Raw genomic sequence first — 20,928 nt, forward strand, 5'->3', positions numbered from 1 at the left:
GCACTTCCCTTAGGTTTTGATATCAAGGTGTTATCCCAGCCTCATAAAACTGCTGAGGAGTTTCTGATCCTTTGAAATAGTTTGTATGCCATAGGGATTTTCTGTTCCTTAAAGGTTTGCTAAAATTCATCTGTGAAATCTCTGGGCTTGCTGGGTTTTGCGTAGGAGGATACTTCTGGCTACCAATTCAGTTATTTTTTTTAATGTTTTATTTATTTCTGAGAGAGAGAGAGAGAGAGACAGCGTGAGCACGGGAGGGTCAGAGAGAGAGGGAGATACAGAATCTGAAACAGTTTCCAGGCTCTGAGCTAGCTGTCAGCACAGAACCCAATGCGGGACTCGAACCCATGAACCGTGAGATCGTGACCTGAGCCAAAGTTGGACACTTAACCGACTGAGCCACCCAGGTGCCCCTCAATTCAGTTATTTAACGGTGAATATTTAAGTTTTCTGCTCCCGATTGAGTCAATTTTGACAATTTATGTTTTTCTATATAATTATCTATCTGACACAGGGCACTGGGTGGCTCAGTTGGTTGAGCATCTGACTTCGGCTCAGGTCATGATCTCGTGGTTCATGAGTTCAAGCCCCACATGGGGCTCTCTACTGTCAGTGCATAGTCTGCTTCAGATCCTCTGCCTCTCTCTCTCTCACTCTCTGCCCCTCCCCTCACTCATGCTCTCTCCATAACATTTAGAGAAAAAAATTATCCATCCAATGCATTGATATACAATGGGTTTTGGTAAGAACTTAATCTGTACCTAAAATTGCATCCCTTCCTTCACTGCCATAACATTGTTTGTATCTTTACACCTTTAATCAGTCCTTGATGGGGTATACCAATTTGATTAATCTTTTCAAAGAGATACCTTTTGGTTTTGTTGTCTCTATTCCTTTTTATTGTTGCTTTCTACTTCCCTGGACTTGCTCTTGTCTTTTTTATTTTCTGCCTCCTATCTTCTTTGATTTTTTTCCCCCTACTATTCTTTTTCTAACTTCCTGACTTACATGCTTACACAGTTAATCTTTTTTCTTTTTTCACAAATGCATCTAAAAGTATACATCTTTTTCTAAGTACCACTTGAACTGCATCCCACACATTGGTAGGGAGTATTTTCATTGTCATTCAGTTCTAAATATTTTGTCAGTTCTGCTGCAATTTCCTCTTTAGCCCATGGGTTATTTAAAGGATTTTCTTCTTTTAACTTTCTAAATGTATGACATTTTCCTTTGGTATTTTAATTGTTGATTTCTAACTTAATTTTCTTATATTCAGGGAACATAATCTGTATGTTATCTTACATTTGTTAACTTAATACACAGAGAGTTTTTAGGTTCCATGTGGGCTTAAAAACAATGTATTTTTTTTCTTTTGTTGAATACGGGAATGTATGTTACAAAATCAGATTTGTTAATTGTACTGTTCAAACCTTCTGTAGTCTTACAATGGCTGTCTGCTTGGTCCCTCAGAGTGTAAAAGATCTTACTGAAATTTCCCACTAGAGCTGAGGATTTGGCAATTCCTTATATTCCTATCGGGGTTTTTTTTTTTTAATTTTTTAATTTTTAAAAAATTTATTTCTGAGAGAGAGAGAGAGAGAGAGGCAGCATGAGCAGGGGCGGGTCAGAGAGGAAGATGATACAGAATCCGAAGCAGGCTCCAGGCTCTGAGCAAGCTGTCAGCACAGAGCCTGACGCGGGGCTTGAACCCACGAACCATGAGATCATGACCTGAGCCGAAGTTGGATGCTTAACTGACTGAGTCACCCAGGTGCCCCCAGTTTTTGCCTTTCTAAATTGAAGACTCTATTGCTAAGTACAACTTCATGACTGTTAGATCTTCTGGGTGGACTGTTCTCTTTATCGTCGTGTGGGCTGAGGCCTCCACGGGTCCAGTAAAGGGCACTTTTCTCTGCCCAGGCAACAAACAGATTCAAAAACAAAAAAACTAAGGGTAAGGGAGCTGGAAGCCAAAACAACTCCTTTGTTACTGATAAAGGCCACCCGCCTTAGTGTAAAGATGAAATGAGTCTTCTAAACGACCCCCAGGATTATCCACCAGGTCACAGGCAGTGGGGGCAAGAGGCAAGCCTCTGGAAGAGTCTGCCCAGGTGGGTCCTTCAGCACACAGGAGCAGAAGGAGCACTCTGAGGGCAGCTAGCTCCGAGCAGGGGGGAAAAGGAAAGACCAGGGCTACACACGTCAAGTTCTTGTTCCCAAACTCATCTGTCAGAGAAAGCAGAGAAAGCTGGGGCTGTTACACAGAAACGTTCCCTCCACACAGCAGGAAACATCAGGACAAGTTATGAAAGACCACACTCCCTTTATCCCCACCAATGCTTTTTTCCTGAAATTCTATTTTGTCTGATTTTAATGTTGCTACACCACTTTTCTTGGTTAGCATTTTCCCAGCATATCTTTTTCCATTTCTTTATTTTAAATCTTTTGATATTGTTTTTCTTTGGGTATGTCTCTTATAAGAAGAATATAGCTTGGGGCACCTGGGTGGCTCAGGTAAGCGTCCAACTCTTGGAATCAGCTCAGGTCATCTCACAGTTCATGAACATGACCCCCTGTCCAGCTCTGCACTCTCCCTCTCCCTCCAAAATAAACTTTAAAAAAGAGGGGGCTGCACCTGGGTAGCTCAGTTGGCTGGGCAACCAACTCTTGATTTCAGCTCAGGTCATGATCTCACCACTGTGAGATTGAGCCTCATGTCAGGCTCCATGCCGGGCACAGAGGCTGCTTAGATTCTCTCTCTCTCCCTTCCTCCCTCTGCCCCTCCCCCACTCTCTCTCACTCACTCTTTCTCTAAAAAAATAAATAATAGTAATAAAATTTTTAAGGCGAATATAGCCACCACCTTATAATCTAATAATCGCATTGCTGGGTATTTACCCAAAAAAAAAAAAAAAATACAAAAACACTAATTCAAAGGGATGCACCCCTATTTTACTGCAGCATTATTTACAACGGCCAAATTATGGAAGCAGCCCGTGTCCATCAATATATGAATGGATAAGGAAGATGTGGCGTGCACACACACACACACACACACAGAGGAATATTATTCAGCTATAAAAAAAAGAATGGAATCTTGCCATTTGCAGTTAACATGGATGGAACTAGAGAGTATAAAAAAGTCAGAGGAAGACAAATACCATATGATTTCACTCACATGTGGAATTTAAGAAATAAAACAATCAAGCAAAGAGGAAAGGAGAGAGAGAGAGAAAGAGAAAGAGAGAGAGAGAGAGAGAGAGAGGCCTAGAGCCAGCTTCGGATTCTGTGTCTCCTTTTCTCTCTGTTCCTCCCCACTCGCATTCTGCCTCTCTCTCAAAACTAAAGATTGCTCCCCCCAAATTTTTTTAATAATAAAAAAAATTAAAAAGATGGCAAAGGGGAAACATAATATAGCTGTATTTTTAGTCTAATCTGATCGTCTGCTACATTCATATGCTAATTTAGTCTATTTATATTTATTGTGATTACTAATGTACTTGGAATGATTTCTGTTATTTTGTGATTTCTATTACTCTGTGCTTTCTTTCCTTTTTAAAATTCCTCCTTTCCTGCCTTCAGTTTAATTTAAAAATTTTTAATTCTCTTTTTATCCCTCTGCTAATTTGAGCTGTAGATTATATTTTTATAACTTCCAATATAGACATTTATACATTTTTCCAACAAACTCTACACTTCCTTGCTATCTCTCTCCTGAGGAGGGAAGAGGAAACAGTAACTATTGAACACTTCCCTCTTCATTGTCTTTCCTAGTTTTGTTTATTAATTTAGTTCAAGCCTCTTTTTAAACACTCAAAAACTACTTTTTCCCCCCAATGGTAATTAAATGTATCAACACAATTTACCTATTTCTTGCCACTTTTTAATTGCATCTTTTCTTTCGGTTTCTTTTAGCTTCTGGCTGAAGGATATCCTTTAGTAATTCTTTGAGGGGGAGTCCGAAAACAGTTTTATTTTGCTTTGTGGATAGCTTCTCTGGGTATAGAATTTTAAAGAAGCTTCCTTTCCTTCTTCCCTTTCTTTCTTTTCTCCAACATTTTAAAGATACTGTCCTATTGTCCCATGGCTGATAGGTCTGCTCACAGCCTGGTTGTCACTACTTCATAGATGAGTGTCTTTATCCTTAGGCAGCCTTAAAATTTTTTTCTTTCTCTCTGATGTTCAAATGTTTCACTTCAATGTGCCCAGTAGTATTGTTTTGTCTTAAAGTCATACTCAGCACCACGCTGTGTGCTTTCTGCAGTTCTGAAATATTATCAGCCTTTATTTCATTGGATATCTCCTCTCCACTGGCTTCTCTACTCTTTCCTCTGAAACTCTAAGACAAATGCTGGGACCTATCCGTCTATTATCCACATGTCTTCCTTCTTCTTCATATATCCTATCACTGGAGGTGTGCTGTGCTCTGGATGAATTCTTTGAGACTATCTTCCAATTCACAGATTCACTCTTTGATTCTGAACAGATTATATTAGACTAGATTTTATCCCATATATTGAGTTTTTTGTTTGTGGGGGGGTAACTTTTGTTTGTTTTTGGGGGGTTATTTATTTTTGAAAGAGAGAGGGAGAGGGAGCATGAGAGCGAGTGGGGGAGGGGCAGAGAGAAAGGGAGAGAGAATCCCAAGCTGTTAGTGCAGAACCTGACACGGGGCTCAATCTCACAAACCGCGAGACCATGACCTGAGCCAAAATCAAGAGTCAGACACTTAACCGACTCAGCCATCCAGGCTCCCCTGTATTGAGTTTTTTAATTTCAACTATTTTTCTATTTCCAATAATTCCAACTGTTTTCTTTTTGCACCCATGTGTATCTGTTCTTGATTCATTTCCATTCATGGACTGTATCATAATTTATTATCCTATTTATAGATGCTATTTATTCTTTACCTTTTTCAGATATAAGCCATTTGAAAGTGTACCACTACTTGTATTTTACCAGCAGTAAATCCAGCTCTCATTTGTTGATGTTTTCAGCTGTCTTTCTTAATGTCAATTTCCCTGGGTGTTTTGGAACCTTCCACTCATTTCCCTCTATCCTCAGTGCAAGGCACCCTGGTTCAGCTTCCAACAGAGTTTTTGGTTTGCATAGTTCTGGGGGCAGCATTCACTTTAGGCAACCTGGTGGCCTGTATAATCACTTGACTCATCACAGCAGCCTCCTGATTCATCTTCCTGCTTCCCTCCAAGACATTCCCCTTAATCTAGCCAGTGATCATTCTACAATGCACATCATATCATGATATTCTCCCTTCAGGAGCTCTCCTTTGGCTCACAGAATAAAATCTCAGTTCCTAGACACAGTCCATACATGATTTAGCTTTTTCTTTCCTCTCCAGCATGACCCTCAACCTTACACACACTCACACATATATGCATTCAGACATACACTCCACATTCAAGCTCTTATAAACTTCTTTCAGTTCTGCCATACTATCTATTTCTGAATCACCCTCACTAGCCTAAAACAATCCATGTCCATAAGAAGATGAGTGAGAAGAAAAGCAAGAATAAGAATACCTAGTATGTAGTGAATGTTTTCTGTAGCCAGGTAATAAGAGATGAGCTTTTTCCTTACATTAGCCCTACCCCTAGAGAAAGTCTGGCACATATTAAGCCTTGATTAAACAAGGCTTTATTTTTAATGAATAGGCAATAGCCCTTTTTGTCACACTGATTGCTTTTTGGCCTCAAATTCTACTTTTCCATATTAATATTGCCAACTCTACCCTTCTGTATTTGATATACCTTTTTCTCAACACTTTTCTTTTTAAATATACTGAGTTACTTTCTTTATTAAAATACAGATACACTGATTGATCCATTAGTGGGGGCAGGGGGCAATGGAGGGATGACTCAAACTGAGAATCTTTGCTGTTTAACAGTGGAATTTAACTCATTTATATTTATTATACATTACATGTATTCAGACTTATATTTATTTATGTTCCCTTATATTCTATCTTTTGGCAGATGTTAATGTTTTATATTCTTTTATTTTGGAGTGTTTTCATTCTAACAATGATTTTATACCCATGGAATATTACATTTTCATCAAAACATGTCAAGCTATTAGTTTCCTTTCATTGACTTCATCTGATATTGGGTGAGTCATTTTAATCTGCAGATTTAAGTCTTCAGTTAGCTTAAGAACATCAATAATCCACAAATTTAATTCCTGCTCACTATCCTCCACATTTATTATAATTTGCTCATCATTCTGGAGTTTTTGTGTTTTCCTCTGAATTATGTGAAAGCATCCTCTCATTACTACTAACTGGGTTTTCCACAAAGTAGATTCTTCTATCCTTCTCCTTACTGCTTCTAATATCATTTAAAATTCTTTTTTTGGCTGTTTTTAGTTTTCTTATATTCTTTCTCTAATTTAACCAGCAACTTTTTCATCTCATTTTATTGCCTTATTTTATCTTTTGTTTTTCTTCCATATGATTTATTTTTTCTGGAAGTCTGCTGAAAATACAAAGTTAATAGACATCTAAATTTTACTCAGCTTTCTATAGTCAATAATCCTTTCTAAAATTTAATTAGTCCCAAAAAAAAAAAATAAAATAAAATAAAATTTAATTAGTCCCTACCTTCTAAATGCTAGGGTATGCCTTTTTAGATGCAGACTATTTCCTTTCACCAACCTGTAAGGCGTTTTTTTCTCCCCTACTTCTTTACATCCAAACTTAAAAAAGAAAGAAATCTACGCAGGCTTGTTACTCACTTCCAATTGTGGATAGACTCTTCTTGGCTACTCATAGCACATACAGAAGCTGTCAGAATACTCTTAGATTTTAGCCTGGAGAGCTAGTTGTTTTAAGTTGTTTTAATTATCAATTAAATAATCCAGAAGCCTACAAAGAACGAGGAAGAAGCTGGGACAGGAGTCACTGCCAACAGGGGAATTTCACCTCTGCGTAATTTTTTCTTTGTGTCTGGTAAAGCTTCTAAAGCTGTGGGGCCAATTTTCTTATGTCTGGTTTTCAATTTGGCCTGGCCATCACTCCAAGTGAGATTAATGATTGTCCAACTTCCTAGCTAATGTATGGCTTCTCCCAACCACCCCAGTCACTGATTTTCTATTTGAGAAAGCCACATTTGAGATTGCCCATGGGCTCCCCAGGGGATTGATTTCAAATGCTGTTAACCTAAAACAACAAAAGTGGTTCCATGTGGAAAGACCCCTGACTGTTCCAAGGCTCCTACTCACTTCTAATGAGTACAGGACTCAGGACGCCTGGGTGACTCAGTCAGTTAAGTGCCCGACTCTTGATTTCAGCTCAGGTCATGATCTCACAGTTTGTGGGACTGAGCCCTGAGAGTCAGGCCCTGCCCTGACAGCACAGAGCCTGCTTGGGATTCTCTCCCTCTCCCTCCCTCTCTCTCTCTCTCTCTGCCCTTTCCCTGCTCACGCTCTCTCTCTTGCTCTCAAAATCAATAAACAAACATTTAAAGAGCACAGGACTCCCCCAGAATTCCTAATTTCTTATATCCCCACGCTAAACTGCTCTGTGAGGAAGATGAGCTGGGGTTCAACTCTCAATACTATCCACCTTGTAGTCCTAACTGCCCCATGGGTTATTTTTAAAAATATTCAATGTGTGTGTTGCATTCCTGGCATCTTTCTCATGTTTTCAGTTCTGAACCAGCATTTCAAACAGGATACGGTATTGGAAAAAGGGAGTTAGATCCTTGTGTTCAATTGTCAACTTACTCAGAAATCCTACCCAATTTAGGTCTGATTTTTATTAAGAAAGAAAACAACTTTCTTTATAGAGACTCACCTAGCTCAAAACCCTGTTTGGAGTTGGGGATCCACATATTACTCCCTCAAAAAATCTGCTCTAGCAATTTAGTTAACTTCTCCCTGTCTTGCAAATATGATTCCTGGCCAAGTGAACCTCCGTAAAGAAAACTGCTTCCTTTCTTAATAAAAAGCCAAGACTGGATGGGTGCTGACAACTTCCTTGTGCCACCCCCACACACACCCCTCTCCCACAGCACGACTATGTGCCCCTGCTCCCTCCCATATTTATCTCAAAATTTGGGCAGGAAAAAAAATGTTACTGCTTCTTTCCAAATACCATCAAGGACTTGCAATCAGATTTGACAAACATGGACTGGGAGTTTGGCAGGTTCACAGCATTCTGCTAAGCACTAACACTTGGCCTTCCAGGCTTTTCCACCAGCTCCCCAGGGGCAGAGACAAATAAGATACAGACTCTCTGTGCTCCTACAGCATCCTATGCATATCACTAAAATAATACCAATGACACATACTAAAATCCTCTGCTTTTTTCTCCTACTGGTCCATAAGCCTCTAGAAAACAGACCACAACCCAACCATCATTGCATCTTGGTACCTATCAGACTCCCTGGTAAAAAGGCAGTTTTGCAAAACAGGTTAGTTCAACAAAACAAAAACCAGTCCTGGCTCCTGTCCCTGAAGAGAGAGAGGTACCATAGCTTAGCTGTAAATCAGTGCTCCCGCTGTGACCACCTTTCCATCTCAAGGAACCTCGCATGCACACGCACACATGCATGCGCACACACACACGCACACATACATACACGCACACAGAGGCTTTGGGATCTATCTCCCCGACTGGATGGCAGTGTTCTGGCAAACCCTCTCCCAGGCTGATTTGGAGTTGTATATCAGCAGAAAGGGCCATCTCTACTTTTTCTTCCAAAATTCTTCAAAGCCACAGTCCCAGCAAGGCAGAAAGGCAGGTGGGGGTTTGATCTAGGTGACCTTGAGAGTAGGATACGACTCTGACTCCCACAGTTGGCCGCTGGCATAAACACCCAGTCTCCTTGCCTAGCAATGCAACATAGCCCCAGGATTCCAGCCAATCTGTTCTCCCCAGCACACCCAGACCAGACTGGTCAGACTGGTATTTCTGGGTCCCTGCCAGGAGAGGCGTGGCCTCCAGCGGTGCAGCAGCCCCACCTGAGAATGATCCGTAGGTACTCAATGCCCTCCGCCTCCTCATACTTGATGGACAGGAGTAAGTTCCCCAAGCTGCTGCCAGTGCAGTAAAAGTTTAGGTGATCCTGGAAAGACAAATCAGATATCAACAGAGTAGGGGACCTTCCAGACATGGCCCCCCCAAATCACCTTCTTCGCCAGAAACGAGAAGTCCCACAGCAATGAGGAAGAAGGCAAGGATGCTGTGGCTACTATTGATGAAGAGGAGGAGGAGGAGGAGGAGGAGGAGGAGGAGGAGTAAAAGGAGGAGAAAGAGAAAGACCACAGGAGGAGATTCCAACTCCCCAGTCATCGGGATGCGCTGGGTGTGGACTAAGCACTTAACACCCACTGACTCCTTAAATCCTGATCACAACTTTATGGGGGATATGACATCATCACATCTCCATTTCATAGACATGTAAACCGGTGTCCAGGGAGGTTAAGTACCTTCCCAGGGCCACACAACTAGTAAGGGACAGATCCAGCGTTCAAGCCCATGTTGAGCACTGAAGCTCAAGTTCTTCTCCACAGGACCCCACATCCACTTCCTTGCACCCAGGAGGCAGCTCCTGCCGATTCCAACTGTTTGTGGGAATACAGCTAGGAGGAGCTCTGGCTCCTCCACCCATGGGGGGCTCCTCTGGACAATGGGTCTCTCTCAGGCTCGGGGAGCCCACCCCAGACCTGCCGTATCAGGGTGGGGCCCCGGAATCTGCATTTGAACAAGTTAGGATGGGGGCTCTGACGCACCTCCCTCCTTCCTGTGAGACGCTGCAAAACTGCCTTAGACTGGAGACTTCCAGAATCTGCCCTTGGGACTTTCGAACCAGGCAAGTCTGAAGGGCAGGATGTATTTAAAGAAATGTAACTTTGTCACTTTTAAACAATCAGAGGCTCACAGCACATCACCCAGGGGACCTGCTGGGCACCAGGAGGGATCTGTACTAGGTGCACGGAAACAACTTCCCAGGTGCGAGAACATCTGCTGGGGGTGGTGTCCCCAAGGACACAACACACTGAGCCTTCCTGACCTCTGCACACCCCCCGGGCCCCCGCCCAGCAGCAGAGCCAGTCGGACCTCCCAGGCCAGGACAGCAGGACAGTGACAGGACCAGGAAGGAGAAGAGACGGGGGGAAAGGGGCGCTGGACGAGGCTGGCCCAGGTGCACTTCCCTACCTGCGCTGGCAGCTATTTTCGCCCAGGGGCCCTCAGCCTCACCTTCCCTAGGAAGTGCCTGCGGTAGGCCCTGGCTTCGCCCTTGCACTCGAGCTTATAGCCAAATGTGCTGGGGCTGAGACTGTCCTCTTCCTCCTCCTCACAGATGCTGCTGCCAAGGGAGGTCGGCGTCCCCACGTTCTCCGGGTCTTCGATCCAGTAGCCCCCAAACTGGGGCAGGACAATCAGGGGGTACGGGCCTCCCTTCTCCACAACCTGGAAGCAGAGAGGTCTTGCACTGCGGCCCACCCTGGCTCTACAGCGGGAGGGAAGGGGTGGGGCGCCTGTGGCGGTATCCCCCCACCTCTGAACTGTTCCAAGGTGGAGACCCCCATATTTGAGGCCAAATACAGTAACACAAACCCCAAATTTGAGCCCAACATCTGCTGCTGCGCCTGGAGGACTGGAGTTGCAAGGCTTCAATCAGCACCCCAGGCTAAACATGGCAAAATGGAGGCCACAAAGGAGAAGTCCCAGGCCTGAGGTTCTCTCCCAAATAGGGCAGAGCGGCGGGGGGCGGGGGGGGGATCAGCTCCCCCAGCCCCACCCGGGAGCTGAGACCCAGAACAGGCTGCTGTGTGGCCAGGGGGCTCCTACCTCATCAATGCTGGGATACGGGATATAGTCATCCTGCAAGACAAACCAGACAAGGAGACTGTTAGCCCCGGGGGCACCCGTGAAGTATGACGGCTGTTTCCATTCCCCTCTCCCAGGTCGGGGGTGGGGGCTGCCTGGCAAGCTGCACAAGAGCTTTGAGGGCATCTGGGGCGCCTGGGTGGCTTAGTCGGTTAAGCGTCCGACTTTCGCTTAGGTCATGATCTCGCGGTTCGTGGGTTCGGGCCCCGCGTCAGGCTCTGCGCTGACTGCCAGCTCAGAGCCTGGAGCCTGTTTCCGAGTCTGTGTCTCCCTCTCTCTCTGACCCTCCCCTGCTCATGCTGTTTCTCTCTCTCCTAGAAATAAATAAAAATTAAAAAAAATTAAAAATTAAAAAAAAAAAAGAGCTTTGAGGGCATCAAAGGGAACGGCAGAGAGGTGGCTCTGGGATGTAGCTTCCATTGAGTGCTTCCCCAAACTGACAGAACTCGAACGCAAACCTGGCTAGCTGAAGGTAGACTGCACAAAGGCTCTGAACTTCATGCCTTTCCCCCCTAATGAATGAAGGAAGATGGGCCCCTGATTCCACCATGCAAGGGAGCTGACCTCCAAGTGACGGGCTACAGCCCTGGGCCTTGGGAAAGGAAACTGCAGCAGAGAGCTGCAGACCACTGAAGCCCAGAGCCTGATACCCCTAAATGCCATGTGTGGTTCTTTTGCAAGAGCAGGTACAGAAGAACTAGGCTGAGTCACAAGCCGTAGGTCTCACTGAAAGCCTCCACCACACCCCCTCTAAAGCTTCCCTACAGGCATGGAGCTGAAGCCCCCTTACTGCCCACCATGCACCAGTCAACCCGGGTGCAGCCACTTAAGTAGCTCTTGGTGGAAGTCAGGTGGAAGACAGGAGACCCCAGCACGCTGGCTGTCCCCCTCTCAGGCCCACAGGGCTGTCACCTCGTCCACACAGCCCACCTTGTTCTTCTGGGGTCCGGGCTTCTGCTCTTCAAGCTTGATCCCCTATGGAAACAAGGAAAAGAGGATTCATGAAAAACCAACGATCACAAAAAAAAAGGGTCAAGTGGAGACTGGCAAGCACCTGCCTTGCTGGGGCTGGCAATAAAGCAACAGCTGGTGTGTACCTGGTCCTTACACATCACACACCTTGTCACACTCAGTCGCCACAGCAGCTCCAAGTAAGGCGGTAGGGCAGGCAACTAAAAGCATAGACTCGAACCAGATCAGCAGGGTTCAAATCCCAATACTGGCACTCAGGGCCTTGGGCAAGTCACAAAACTTCTGTGGCACCGTGTTCTCAACTGTAAAACCCGAACGGGAATAGCAGCTACCAGTGTGGTAAAGGTTAAATGTTGATGATGTTGGCTATACCCTGGAAAGAGTGACTGGTTTGCCTGTTGGTACCATCATCCCCAGGCAGCATTAACGTGCCGGCCCTGAAATCTCTCTGCCAGACTCTTGGAACCGGTAGGTACGGGGCAAGGATGGGAACCCACGTCTGAACGGTGGCAAAGCCAGCACTCTGGACCTGGCGCCACCACAGCTGCCCCCTCACCTTGGGGAAGAGACCCCCAGGTGTCAGGCAGGGGGCCTGATGCACATTCATTTCTGGGAAGCAGTGCCTTGTCCAGTGGTCCTATGGCCAAGATCTGACTTCACTGGGTTTTTTTCAAGAGGGGAGCACATATTAAGTTAGATTGAATAAATTAAATAAGGGTATGAGATGATGGGATAACTAGGAGAGAGGTCCTCTCTGGAGAGAAGATTGTCCTAATCATAGCATAACACAGGGGGATTTTAATCTTCCTCAGTGCCCTCCCACGGTTGTCGCCTTTGAAGCCCTCAGCATCTTTATACCAAAGGGAAACTGAGGCACAGGGAGGTGGCTGCTTCTGCTGTTGCGTAGCTAGTGAGTGGCAGGGCTGGATTTGAAGCCAGGCTGTCTCTCTAGGCGCACAATCATATCCCATAGGCCTTGGAGCCCAGGGCCCCTGCTCGCTGGCTGGATTTAGACTTCGGCTTCTCCGGACTTCTCCGGGCTGAGTCACCCTGCAGCATTGCTCAGGAGGGTGTGGGAGGACCCCTCCCACTGGACAGGTGCTCCTCTCCCCCCACAGGGAGAAAACCACCTGGGTGGCCCTGTAGACCCTGTCCATGGAGGCAAACTGGGCAGATGGGGTGATGTCAGAAGTTTGTTTTGTTTGTCCTGCATTAGTCACCCCTACCTGGGAACAGCCCTGGGCAGGAAAGCAAACCTCCTCCCCACTCCTCCCCTCCCCAATGACAGAGCCATCACCCAGCTCTGGGCCCTCTCCTCTCCTTTCCATGTATCTGCCCTTGCAATTGTATTATCATTAACCCCCCTTTTTCCCCACCATGAAGAAATCAAGGATCAGACAGGTAGAGTGACTTGACCAAGGACACTTAGCTATAAAGCGCCAGGGCTAAAATTCGAACCCAGGACAAAATGGACCTAATAGAGCTTGTGTACTCAGACCCGGTTGCTTCATAGGGATTGTGCCCTTCTTCCAGTTCCTCCACTCTCAGGTTGGGGGGGTGGGGGGTCTGGAGTCCCAGATCAGAGTTTCAGCTCTCCACGACTCGTAGAGTGCCCTGGGCATTTGACAGCTCGGAAGTCAATCTCCACACCCACAGTGTGAGAAGAGGTAGCACCCATGCCCAAGGACAGGATCTGGCCCCACCATGCCACCTGCTTCGCTCCCACCATTTCCCTACATGCGAGTTTTGTACATACAGAGGAGCTGGGAACTGTGGGCCCCCTGGGCGCCAGGGCCCAGCGGGCACATGGTAGGGACCTAAACCCCAGGAAGTTTGATTTCAGCCCCGGGCTGTCCCAGTGGAGATAGGTGGGCAAACAAACCCTTGGGTGTCTGCTCCCACAAACATACAGAGGGAGCATCAAAACCAGACCTCTGCCCTCAAGAGGGTCCCAATCTAGTTGAGAAGTCAAGCCCAGAAGCCTGGAAGCAGAAAAGACAGACAAGCAGGAGGCAAGTTAGGTGGGGCTGAATTGTGTGCTCAGAGAGCCCTTTGCGGGGAAGGCGGGGGCCTCCAGCTGCGGGTGAGGGAGGGATGGCTGGATTGTGGGGACAAACGAAGAGAAGGCAGGGTGAGCGGCAGGGGATTTCCCTGCGGGCTGCCCAAAGTGCCGGGATTTCACGGGCTCTGGTGAAAATCGCAGCTTTACTCCAGGCAGCAGGGCACGTGATTATACACGGCCTCCCACCCCTCGCTGCCAAGGCGCGTGCCATCCCCGTTTCCACAGCCCGACTGTAAGCTCCCGCAATGTGTACAAAATTTGTTTGCAGTGCACACACTGCCGGGCACAGAGGAGGATCTTAATAACTTGCAGGTGATAATGACACAACCATTAACAATATTTTGCCCTCAAACGGTCCCTCCCCTGCCCCATCGTTAGGGAGACGTGGCTTTCCTGTGAGCACCCCAGCGGCTCCACCCGCATCGCTGGGCCGCAGTGACACCTTAACTGCTTCTCCGCTAGAACTTCCACACCATTACCACGAAGTCTTCCTTCCTTCAGCCTGTAGCATCTACTTAGGGTAGAAAGCATCATAACATAATGGCTAAGCCTTCTGGCTCTGAATCTACTTACTAGCCACAACCCTTGAGTGCTTTAAGTAAGATCTCTGTGCCTCAGTTTTCTCACCTGTGAAAAGGGGATAATGATAATAATATAGCTACTTCCTGTGGACTTTATCAGGAAGAAACTAGCCAACACTTGTTACTGTCTGAGACAAGAAAAGTGCTTAAAACAGATAGGCTACTGGGGCGCCTGGGCGACTCGGTTGGATAATCCAACTTTGGCTCAGGTCATGATCTCATGGCTCGTTTGTAAGTTATAAGCCCCGCATCAGACTCTTTGCTGTTAGCACAGAGCCCACTTCGGATCCTCTGTCGCCCTCTCTCTCTGCCCCTCCCCTACTCGTGCTTGCTCTCTCTCTCTCAAAAATAAACATTTTTAAAAAAAATTTTAGGGGCGCCTGAGTGACTCAGTCGGTTAAGTGTCTGACTTTAACTCAGGTCATGATCTCATGGTTCATGGTTTTGAGCCCCACATCGGGCTCTGTGCTGACAGCTCAGATCCTGGAGCCTGCTTCTGCTTCTGTGTCTCCCTCTCTCTCTGCCCCTTCCTTGCTCATGCTCTATCTCTCTCTCCCTCTCAAAAATCAATACACATAATAAATTCTTTAATTTTTAAATATATGTGCTGTTGTCAGCATCTTCTTCCCACCCATATCAGCTAAGCCTTCTGGATGTCCCCCCCTCCCCCCAGTCCCCAGGGCACCAGTTCTTACCTGTGAGCCCTGGCCCCTTGGTGAGGAGTAATTATAAAGGCCCCCCAAATCCATTTTGAACACTGATTTTTTATGCAATGCTTATCAAGTATTTACATACATTATTTTATTTCATCCCAACAACCTGTGAGTGAGTGGGTATTTCTTTATTATTTCTAAGGGCTGTGCCATGATTTATAGTAATAAATATTTTGGTCTTCACCCATTCCTGGCACAGAACTCCTAAAATCTGTTGAATCTCCTAAGTGACGAGAGCAATGGGAGCATTTGGGAGCATCTTTTGTTACAATATTTGGTCTTTTGTCCTTGGTTCCTGAAGCAGCTCCAGAGCCATAAAGGTAAAAGGAAAACCAGAAGGTTATTCATAAGTTTGTCAGTGAGGTGACTTTTGGGACACCCCTAAGGATGGAGCTGGTTGCCAGGAGAACCAACCACGATTAAAGGGTCCAAACCTTCAGTCCCACTCCTCCAACCTCGCAAGAGGGGAGAGGGGCTAGAACTTGAATCAATCTCCAGTGGCCAATGGTTTAATCAATCATGCCTAAGTAATGAAGCCTCTGTAAGAAACCAAATGATGGGTCAGAGAGCTTCTGGGTTGGTGAGTACATGGCCATGCTGGGAGAGTGGTACACCCAGAGGACATGGAGGCTCTTACCACCTTCCCACATACGGTGCCCTCCGCAACTCTCATCTGGCTCTTCCTGGGCTATACGCCTTTATAATAAATCGATAATCTAGTAAGCAAACTGTTCTGAGTTCTCTAAGCCACTCTAGCAAATTAATAGAACCTGAGCAGGCGATCATGGGACCCTCAAATTTATAGCCTGTTGGTCAGAAGCATAGGCGACGACAGGCATCTGAAGCGGGGAGGGGCAGGCCTGCGGGACAGAGCCCGCGCCCTGTGGGATCTGACACTCTCTCTGGTAGACAGTGTCAGAACGGAGCGGAACTGCAGGACACCCAGCTGTTGTCACAGAATTGTTTGGTGGGGGAAAAAACAACCACACATTTGGTGTCAGAGAGAGGTGAAAACAGGGCTGTGAACAGACAGAAAACAGGAGCCGGGAGGCTCAGAGAAAGGAAGGAACTTGTGCTAGCGAGAGTTCAACGGTCAGGGTTTGATCTCGGGTGGGTCTCTCACCCTTGGCTCAGCCTCCCAGATTCAAGATGCACCCGTAGGAAGGGGCTTTCTTTTTACGACTTCTTTCCCACCCCATTCCAGGAACTATGGACCCTTTCAAGCCCTCCCCACATCTGTATGTGCATCTGCTCTGCCAGAGGGGTTCTTTCTTCAGGCAGTAGCTTCCCAGAATCCTCCTGCCTTAGGTAGTTCAGCCCAGGGGTTGTGAGTTCTCTCTTCCCTTCCCTCCAAGGCCCCCAAGTTCTGCCTGGTGTCGTATCCCCCAAGGTCAGGGCAGCAAGCATACCCGCCACCCACGGCTTGGCTTCCCCACTTTGGGGACGCTCACCTGCATTTTCTCCAGCATCTCGAAGAACTCCGCCGACTGAAAGACACAAAGAAGATACATCAGTCAGGAGGTCTGCTGAGAAAGCCTCCTCACCGTCTGTCTGCAAACTTAGCCCAGGGCTTCCCGGGGGACAAGAGTCATTTGGATCAAGAGAGAAGGTAATTTGATTTTGCCCCTGCAGGGCTGGAGGGCCAGAATACCCCATACAACAAAAGAAAAAAAAAACGAAACACGCCCAGGCTGGCAAATGGCCCTGGGGAGAGTGGCCACTCAGGCTCTGTCAAGAGAGAGGAGCCCTGTGGGGCCCCTGGGAAAAGCCAAGTTCCCTAAAGCACCTGTCAGCCCGGGGATGCAGCCTCCAGAAGGAGTGGTGTTTGGAATGTTTTCAACCCCACAGTGGAGCCAGGGAGTCCAACACAAGTAGTGTCCCAGTTTTTGTGGCAACACAGCCCTCCCGGGCCCTCATACAAAATCTCGCTGAGAACAACACAGAAAACCGGCTGCCAGGATGGCCATGGGGGCTTGAGCTCCTCATGTGCCTGCCCCCGTCCCCTGCCCCCAAAGCAGCTCCTTGGGACCCTGGGGCTTGTGAACAAAGCCTGAAAACCACCAAACTGCAGCCGCCAGGGACCTGGGTAGATTGTTTTAACAATCTCGAACTATGTAAACCCAAATTTTTAACCTGCTTTGCTGCCACCCTTGTAAATTCCAGGTAAAGGCAAAAAGAAGAAACAGGAAGTGGAAACAGGCGGTGAGGGGCTAAAAGCTCTGGCCTAACAAAACGCGTGCAGAGAGCTCTCAGCAGCTTCCCGTCCATAAAAATAGTAGCTACACTGTCTTGTCACAACATCACTGCCGACATCGGGGCACTGGCAAGCTGTGAGTTAATGAGCACCCAGAATACAGTCCTCAGATGAACTGGAAAGAAAAGAAAGCAGTGATAATGAACAATGAGGATGTCTTGTCACTCCTTCACACAGAGGTAGGGCATCCCTCCCTTCCTTGGCCGGAATCACCTGGAGCCCCTCTGCCCTCAGAATTCCAAGAGAACCACCGCGGAAAGGACCCTGGAGGAGTCACCTGGCTTCATCTGACCTGTCCCAGACCAAAGCTTGCCTGTCAGGGGCAACGGTCTCTGACCCACCAGCAGTTCAGGCTCCAGGGTCCGGAAACCCCACGTGTGAATATACAGAGTGGAGGACAAGCTTCAGGCACCCACATCAGCACCCCTGACCAGAAGGAGCCGTGAAACGCGCAACTCCCAAGCGCATCCTCCCCACTGACTGTGCATCCTTACTAGCTCCAGCCTCCAGGAGACCAAGATTCCTGGACAGAAAGAACGTATACAAATCAATACGGCTAGAAAGATGAACAGGAAGAGGATGAAAGGACAGAAACCATCAACATTTGCACACACAGACTTCTTACCCAGCGACTGGTCTTCTAGGAATCTGTGCTGTGAACGCGCTTCCGTGGGAACACGAGGGTGGAAGTTCACCATGCCACTGTTTGGTTATGATGAGCGACGTTCAAATACCATGAATACTAGGCGTCAATACATTAAATAACTTTGATGAAATGGACAGTTCTGAGCAATACACAAACTACCCAAATTGACTCACAGAAATGGCAAATCTAAAAATATCTATCATAAATAAAGAAATGGAATTAGTAATGAAAAAGCTACACAAAGAAAAGCCCAGGTCCAGACGGCTTCAGCTGCAAATCCTGCCGTTAAAGAAGAATTAATACTAATTCCTCAGAAACCCTTAAAATAGGAGAGGGAACACTTCCCAACTTGTTCTAGGAGCCTAGTGTTACCCCGACACCAAAATCAAAGTCATCACAAGAAAACTACAGACCAATACAGCTCATGAATAGAGACACCAAAACTCTAAAAAATACTAGCAAACCAAATCCGGCTCCTTATAAAAAGAATTATACATCATGACTGGGTGGGACTTATTCTAGTAGTATAAAGTTGGTTTAATATCCAAAAATCAATGAATATAAAAACCAGAGGAATAGAATAAAAACAAAAGCCATATTATCAACTCAAAAGACATAGAGAAAGCATTTGACAAAATTCAAAACCCTTTCTTGATTAAAATTAAAACACACACACACACACACACACACACACACACACACACACACCCCAAACTAGACAGAAGGGAAATTCCTCAACATGATAAAGCACATTTATTTAAAAAAAAAATCACGGGTAATAATATTCTTAATAATGGAAAACTAGATACTTTGTCCGTAAAAGAAGGAATAAGACCAGAATATCCACTGTCATCATTTCTGTTTATCAATGTACTAGATGTTCTAGCCAGAACAGTTGAGCAAAAGAAAAACACACACACATACACACACACAAAAGCTATATAAAAGGTATCCAAACTGGAAAGAAGTGAAACTCTCTCCATTCACATGATCTTATATAGAGAAATAAGAAATTCACTAAATAAAATCTATTAAAAATAATATAATAAATGAGTTCAGGATGCAAAACACAAGATCAACATACAAAAATAAATTGTTTTGCTATATACTATCAATGGACAATGAAAATAAGAACTCCAATTATAATAGCATCAAAGAGAATAAAATACTTAGATGTAAATTTAACAAAAGAAAAGAAAAACTTACACTCTGGGAAAGCACAAAACATTGATGATAGAAATGAAAGAAGTTATAAACAAATGGAGATAAATCCCATGATCACTACTAGAAGGGTTGATATGCCTAAGAGATCTATACCCTCCAAACTGATCTACAGATTCAACGCAATCTCCATCTAAATCCTAGCTGAATCCTTTGTAGAAATTGAAAAGTGATCCTAAAATTGACACTGGAAGTCAAGGGGCCCAGAACAGCCAAAAGAAGAACGTTGGAAGACTCAGACTTCCCAATTTCAAACTTACTGTGAAGCAAAAGCAACTAAGACAGTGTGGTACTGATACAGGCTAGACCTACAGGTCCATAAAATAAAAGTTACGGTTCAGAAACAAATCCATAGATGTGTGGCAATCAGTCTCCAACAAGGGCGCCAAGACTATTCAATGCGGTCTTTTCAACAAATCATGCTGGGAAAACTGGACAGCCATGTGCAAAAGAATGAGGCTGGATCCTTAGATCCCACCATCTACAAAAATGAACTGAAAATGAATCAACATCTTAAATGTAAGAGCTAACATTATAAAACTCCTAAAAGCAGGGACGCCCGTGTTCTTCAGTCCCTTGAATGTCTGATTTCGGCTCAGGTCATGATCTCGCGGTTCATGAGTTCAAGCCCTGCGTCCAGTTCTGTGCTAACAGCTCAGAGCCTGGAGCCTGTTTCAGATTCTGTGCCTCCCTCTCTTTCTGACCCTCACCTGCTCACACTCTCTCTCTCTCTCTCAGAAATAAATAAAACATTAAAAAGTTTTTAAATATTTAAATAAAATAAAACTCTTAGAAGAAGAAAACATAGGAATGAGTCTCCGTGACACTGCATAAGGCAGTGGACCCTTAGCTATGACACCCAAAGCATAAGCAACAATGACAACAAAAACAACCGATAATTTAGATTTAATTTAATTTCACTAAAATTAAATTCAATAGACACTATCAAGTGAAAAGACAAATTCACAAAATAGGAGAAGTATTTACAAATCATATATCTGCCCCTCCTCCCCACTTACACTCTCTAAAATAAAAAAAAAATTAATATAAAAAAGATTCAAGATGCACTGCTAAGTAATACAAATGGAATTTAAGTGATCTCATTTTTTTTCGATTAGATATAAAAAACCTGTTTGTGTGTGTATCCCCTCTATGATATATACAAATAGATATCAATATACAGGTATAAAATACATAGATACGCATAGGTATGTTGGTATTGATACAAATAGGTCTGTGTGTGCATATACACACCAGTCATCCAGACAAAAAACTAATAACTTGAAGGATAAAGGCCAAAATAAGTTATAGGTTAAGGATTTTTTCCTTTTTTCTTTTCAGCATTTTTTAAGTTTTCTGTAACAACTATAAATTATTTTTGGAGTGACTTGTTACCCAGCAATAGGTTTTAAGGCTTTGACACCACAGCAGAAGCTCTGGCATTCCTTTCTTCCCTGAGGGCTTCCCTCAGCCCCTGCCTCAGGCCCTTCCCTCGTCTTCATTACCGGGTACCCAGGGACACAAGTACACTGCCTCTGGTGTCCACAGAAAGCCCATTTGTTTCCGGCTCTAACCGTGGCTCTGTGGCTTACAGACGGAGGCTCTCCCGAATGACCCTCCAATCCAG

At 45.4% G+C, this 20,928-nt stretch overlaps 1 protein-coding gene across 3 annotated transcripts in view; it reads right to left on the reverse strand.

Moving 5' to 3' along the window:
- The window catches only part of RAP1GAP2 (RAP1 GTPase activating protein 2), a 186,492-nt gene that overhangs the window by 41,713 nt on the left and 123,851 nt on the right, over positions 1-20,928 (reverse strand). For all 3 annotated transcript variants that reach the window (XR_013331473.1, XM_077749668.1, XM_077749669.1), the window contains exons 4-8: positions 16,632-16,667; positions 11,783-11,827; positions 10,814-10,846; positions 10,220-10,432; positions 8,980-9,083 (exon numbers count right to left, since the gene is read on the reverse strand). Coding sequence is in view for 2 of the 3 variants with exons in the window: in XM_077749668.1 (XP_077605794.1) it covers positions 8,980-9,083; positions 10,220-10,432; positions 10,814-10,846; positions 11,783-11,827; positions 16,632-16,667 (431 nt within the window). In the remaining variant the exon portion in view is untranslated. The remainder of the gene's footprint in view (positions 1-8,979; positions 9,084-10,219; positions 10,433-10,813; positions 10,847-11,782; positions 11,828-16,631; positions 16,668-20,928) is intronic.

This window comes from Crocuta crocuta, unplaced genomic scaffold (genome assembly GCF_008692635.1).
Source record: "Crocuta crocuta isolate KB4526 unplaced genomic scaffold, BGI_CrCroc_1.0 scaffold149, whole genome shotgun sequence".
NCBI lineage: Eukaryota > Metazoa > Chordata > Mammalia > Carnivora > Hyaenidae > Crocuta > Crocuta crocuta.